Source organism: Sebastes umbrosus, chromosome 2, assembly GCF_015220745.1.
Source record: "Sebastes umbrosus isolate fSebUmb1 chromosome 2, fSebUmb1.pri, whole genome shotgun sequence".
Lineage (NCBI taxonomy): Eukaryota > Metazoa > Chordata > Actinopteri > Perciformes > Sebastidae > Sebastes > Sebastes umbrosus.
In genome coordinates this window covers 27,195,166-27,201,165 of record NC_051270.1, presented here as the reverse complement: position 1 = coordinate 27,201,165, position 6,000 = coordinate 27,195,166, and the positions used below count along the sequence as shown (strand labels likewise).

At 41.0% G+C, this 6,000-nt stretch overlaps 1 protein-coding gene across 1 annotated transcript; it reads left to right on the top strand.

The window, feature by feature from the left end:
• On the top strand, positions 1–2,944 carry rassf10b (Ras association domain family member 10b). The gene has a single exon (XM_037790849.1). The coding sequence runs from the start codon at positions 1,344–1,346 to the stop codon at positions 2,676–2,678; it is 1,335 nt and encodes a 444-aa protein (XP_037646777.1). The 5' UTR covers positions 1–1,343; the 3' UTR covers positions 2,679–2,944.
• The last annotated feature ends 3,056 nt before the right edge of the window (positions 2,945–6,000 follow it).

Here is a 6,000-nt window from a genome sequence, read left to right as displayed (position 1 = left end):
TCAGTGTCAGTGTTGCTGACTTGGCGACTTTCTCGCTAGATTTAGCGACTTTTAGAGCTAGTGCTGCTGCTTTCATTGGAAAAGAGTTGTCAACACTGGGCTGGGTTTTTCAAATGGATAATTTTTCAACTCTAATGTAAGGCTACTCTTGCTAGTTTTTTAAGATTACCAACCCTAGCTTTAATTTTAGGTGCCCATATTTTATTTTTCCACTTCCACCTTGTTTTATGTATTTAATTTGTTTAATTGACTGTTTTTCTTATTGAGTATGATATTTGATTCATTCTCCTCTCTTCCCTAACTTGCTGCCTGTGGTGATGATTCGTTTTAATTTAGTTTTTCCTTTATAAAGCACTTTATAACATTGTTTTAAAAGGTGCTATATAAAGTTTATTATGATAAGGCGATAGGCCCTTTTCACAGGAAATAAAAAATATCACTTTAATGCAGCTTAAAAAAAAATATTTTCTATAATCTAAATTATCTCGACTGCCACTTGAGGCAATAATATGCAGCTTTAGTAGAAAACTACTTTTTCTACATTATTGAATTGTTATGTTCTTTAATTTTTTAGTGTATAATAATAACACAGTACACAATTTATAAAATGGGATCAAATACTTATCAATAAAAGCAATATAATAAAAAAAAGGATTAAAAGATAAATCAAACCAAAAAAAAACAAAGGATTTGTAAGCAACAAACTTTTAAAGACGCCAGCCCATAAAAATGTTTCTTTTTTTGCTCAAAGTCTTTTTATTGGTATTCTGTACAAAATCCAATAAATAATTGTATAAACAAATTATATATATATATATATATTATTTTTTTTAAATGTGGTACAGACTCAGCTGACCGGACAACATCAAGTGTTGTTTTGTCCACTCAGTTAAATCTGAATAAATTAACCCCAATAAATCATTTTTGGACCATAACTATTTGGATGATGTTTTAACACTGAGGTTTAAACAGTGTGGCGACCATATAAGACATTTAAGCCTATACATAACCCTTTTGTGGATCCAATAGACCATCCTAAACCTCCAACATGCCACACAGAGAACAGCATCATGTTACTCTGGTAGTGGAGGTCATGTGACCACAGCAGAGCAGAGGCAGTCTGGTGAGGACGCAGCTTTACGCACCAGAAGAGTTTCCTTCACTTGGCCTCATAGTGCGCAGCAGAAGGACCAACAACTCTTCATGGAGCTGCAGACCTTCAGCTCCATCTGGAACTTCTCACATGCGTCTGGCACACACAGAGGAGAAATGGAGTATGGACACAGATGAGGATTTAAATCTATTTTAAGAACAACTTCTTTTCTTATTTCTGCTTATTCGTGATGGAGTCAGAGGAGAGTAAGATCTCAGTGTGGGTGTGCCGAGAGGAGAAGCTCGTCTTCGGCTTGTCGAAGCGCACAGCCTGCTCTGATGTTGTCAAGGTGCTTCTGGAGGACCAGGACGCACAGCAGCACCACGGACTCTCCACAGCTTCTTACTTCATCGTGGAGAAATGGAGAGGCTTCGAGAGGATTTTACCCAACAAAACCAAGCTTTTACGCCTCTGGGTGGCGTGGGGAGACGAGCAGAGCAACGTGAGGTTCGTGTTGGTGAAAAGCGACGCGTCTTTAGCGGTGAACCACGGAGCCAGGAGCGCAGAGGCTCGGGTGGTCCTTAGCAACAAACACTGCGTCACCAAGGCGACCCCACTGTCTCCCGTTGCCATGGGAGGCATCCCACCTGAGAAACAGCGACGGGTCGTCCGGAAAGCCTTCAGAAAGTTGGAGAAGATCAACAAAAAGAAGAAGAGAGCGCATCAGCAGAGAGATGCGTCCTCCTCCTCCTCCTCTGCTGCGGAGAAGATGGAAACTTTGGTCCATGTTGTGATTTCTCAGGATCATACAATCCGCCAGCAGCTCCAGAGGATCACAGAGCTGGACGCAGACATCGACAGCTGCGAGGTGAAGATGCATCATGACAGGATGAAAACACACGGGGTGAATTATGTGCAGGACACGTATTTAGTGGAGACTGAACGAGATGGAGACGAAGAAGTGTGTTCAGCTGAGACTCTTGTTAACTTTGAGGAGTACGTCCTGCGGTGTGAGGAGGTGGTGAGACTACAAGAGGAGCTGTGGGAGCAGGAGGCTCTTATGGAGATCTTCACGGTGCAGATGCAGGAGGAGCTGAACCACCGCTGGATGCAGAGGAGAAGGAGAGAGGAGCTCTCCATCTCCAGCTCACCATCCCTCCCATGTGGCACAGAGGAGGCAGCGTCAGAGTCAGAAAACCAGCTGCGTTTGGAAGAAGAAGAAGAGAGGATCAGGACACAGCTAGATGCGAGTTTGTACATCGGTCTGCGCCTCAACACGGATTTAGAGGCTATTAGGAGCGATTTAGAGCTGAGCCAGGAGATTTGCGCGGAGAGGGAGAAGGAGATGAGGGATTTGCTGGAGAAAGTGAACACTTTGGACATACAGGAAGGGACAGAGAGATGTGATAAGATGATGGGGATGATGACGAGCACTTTGGAGAGGAAGAGTGAGTGGGTGGAGCAGGCCAGGGGTCTGTCCAAAGCTCACAGTGTGAACGACGACGACGACTCAGACACTGGCTTAAGTTCTCTGCACAGTCAGGACTCAGACATCAGCCAGCCTGTGTGGGAGTCTCTGGTTTAGCATTTGATCATCTTACTGTTCATCAACTACAAAAGGAGGGAACTTCCACTGCCTCAGGGATCATAGTTACTCTGGCGTAAACATGGACTTGTGTTTTTTTTATAAATAATCTTTGTATGGCATCATAATCCTCACATATTCCTATATTTTTATAACATCCTTCTTAAACTGGTTTAAGAACAACTACAGTCCTTATTTGTTGGGCTATTAACTGTTAATATCATCAAGAAAGTTGTTTTGACGTAAAAATAAATGCAGTTTTGGAAGCTTGAGTTCATTTTGTTCCTCTTTTCTCGTTGCAATGACCCCGAAAACTGCAAATCCGCAGGGTACAAAGTTAAGAAATGACACAAGATGAAAGTATGAAATATGCCCAAATCACTCTTTGGTAAAAGCAGATCATTTCCACAACATCTGCCATGTTAACACACACAGCTCAGCGACAGTAGCCAAAACACAAAGTCAGAGGATTATTCTGCAGATTGTGAGCAACATCTCAGCCTTCACTGTGACCCAAACACTGAGTGATAAAGGAAACATCTTTGCTGTGAATCATAAAGTCAATAATAGCTGAAGTCAAAACAGAGGCTTTCAAGCAGAACTGACCTCAGACAGATGAGACAGACTGTCTGATAGAGACACACTATGAGAGCTTTATTCCCCAGATGATTATGTGTCTTAATGCAGAATGATTACTGTTGAACTATATCTAGAGAAAATCATCTCACAGCTGAACCTCTTGTTCTTTTTGTTTGGGACACATTTTATCTGCCAGCTGCTAAAAAAAGAAGAGGCTTCACCCTTCACCCTTCATTTCCCTGAATAATAACAGAATATAATGGTTTAGGTCTGTGATGTCGTATGAATCCACTGCACAGTCCGCCTGCCTTTTCCTAAGTTTGACACACTGGCAACAGGAAGGGGCAGCTGTGCTGGTGGGGTGAAAACAAACTCTTCAAATCCAAAATTAATCCGAAAAAAACGTTTATGTCAGCTTAGCAATTATGTGTTTGGAGGTTTTGTTCAGACCACTTTGTTACTTTACAATCGATTTGCCGAAAGAATATGTTATATTTGATAATACGTTTTGTGAGGTCTTTTGTTTCTTCTTTCCCTTCACTCCCTCTTATTCCTGACATCCGTTCATTTTTCCAAACATTTCTAAAGAGACGAATGATTCAGTTTTACAGCCAAGAATAAAAAGACATTGCTGTCTGTATCAACAAACCAGGCCTCATGTACTGGTAGTTAACTGAAAGGCTTCTTCAGTAGTCATTATGGAGGTTATATTGTGACCCAGACAGTGAATATCATTGACCTCCATGGACACCGGTAACCAAGGATGTCAGATCGGTATTGGCGCTGATAGCAAATCAGCCATCGGCCATGATGAGACAGATCCACATTAAATACAGTTTCTTTGTCAATGTCATTTATAGAAATAACTATTTCCACTATTACATTCATTCAGTCACAGCAGACCTCCAACTAAATTTCTAGTACCACAGCCTCCCTGGCTTCATGTTACTTTACATAAAAATGATTCCAATGTGTTCCACACAGTGTACAGATTTTAAATGTGGGAAAAAGAGAGCCATGCTATAGGACCAATACTCAGCAGCTGCTCTTAGTTAATGTCGGCTATTGTATCAGGAGAGAAAATGTTGGCTCGGTGCTTCCCTATTAAAGGAGCAGTGTAACATTTCGAGGGATCTATTAGCCGAAATGGAATATAATATTCATAACTATGTTTTCATCAGTGTATAATCACCTGATATAGAGAATGGTTGTGTTTTCGTTAGTTTAGAATGAGCCCTTCATATCTACATAGGGTCCTCTTCACGGAGTCCGCCATGTTGCTCCGCAATGTTTCTACAGTTGCCCAAAACGGACAAACCAAACACTGGCTTTAGAGAGAATCTTTCGCGTTTTTACGTGACCTGAAGGCCACCGTAGTTCTCCGACAGGCTTGTACAAAACCGTTGTACTGCCAGCCGCCGTCTGACGTCCGTTGCTCCTAAAGTAGTGTTATTATTGTAAGGATGGCCACTGAGCGAGGTGAACAACGTTACCAGAGGTTTGCACATGGTTGGCTCACATTTCCACAGTCATGGAAAGGGAGGAATGAACGGAAGGGTACTCAGTTGGTTACAATCTTCAAGCACACCAATAGATGCCGCCAAATCCTACACACTGTCCCTTTAATAACTTAAAATCCTGGCCATGCGTTTGTAATTATTGCTGCATACATAGTTTACAGTCTAATGCAGTCTGTCAAAGATGTCTGGCAGACAGTATTGTTTTCATACTGTATGATATTCATTAGCCTATACATACTTCAGGTTATAGTGTTGTTGTGTTCCAAAAATGTGCTCCTAAGTTTTACAGAAACTGGTTAATTTCTAAATCAGGTAATCAGAGACCTCAATATGTTGTTCAGTGTGATTTCAGCTTTGTATCATGAAATGTGGTAGACTTGCTTTTCTTGTATTATACTGCTATAATTGGCTGAACTGCACACATACCAACACTGTGGCCTCCAGATGACAAAGTTCTGAGTTTGATTTGTAGCCCTGAAACATCGTCCAAGGCCTGTTTACATGACCAAAAATGCTCTGTTTATATTCAGTATACAGCGTGTGACCTCCCTGCTGCAGAAAAACACCTTCCATCTGGAGTTCAAACAGAAAATATGACACTACTGGTCATTCCTGAATTCATCTACTGTCAGAAAAAAAGTTTCTAGGCTCGGCGCTAAAGAATAACAAACATTAAAACAGCATTAGAAAGAGTATTGAGTTTCCACCTTTGATAAAAACACCCATGTGCTGCTTTGTACCTGAATACACAGTGATACACAAGACAACTCTAAAGTGTACGTTACTCCCTCCCTACCTACTTAATAGGTGTATTGAATTATACAGGAAGAATAAAAGATGTTTCTCAGCATATACAGTGACTGAGTAAAGAAACTGTTACATAACTCTCAGATCTGTGTGAATATTGGAGGATCATTTGTAAAATCTATGTTCCCAGTGTACCGTGTTACACAGCGATGTGGGTTTGGCATCGTTTAGTATCACAATGAGACAAATATATATATATATATTCTAAAAAAACGTCATCTTGGGCGACATTTTTCACCATTTTCTGACATTTTATAGACCAAACAACTAATCGATTAATCGAGAAAGTAATCGACAGATTAATCAACAATGAAAATAATCGCTAGTTGCAGCCCGAGTCTCCAACGAACAGTTAACTATGAAATAGTCAGTGAGGGGAGGTTAAACCTCGTACTGGTATTTCCGGTGAATGTTGT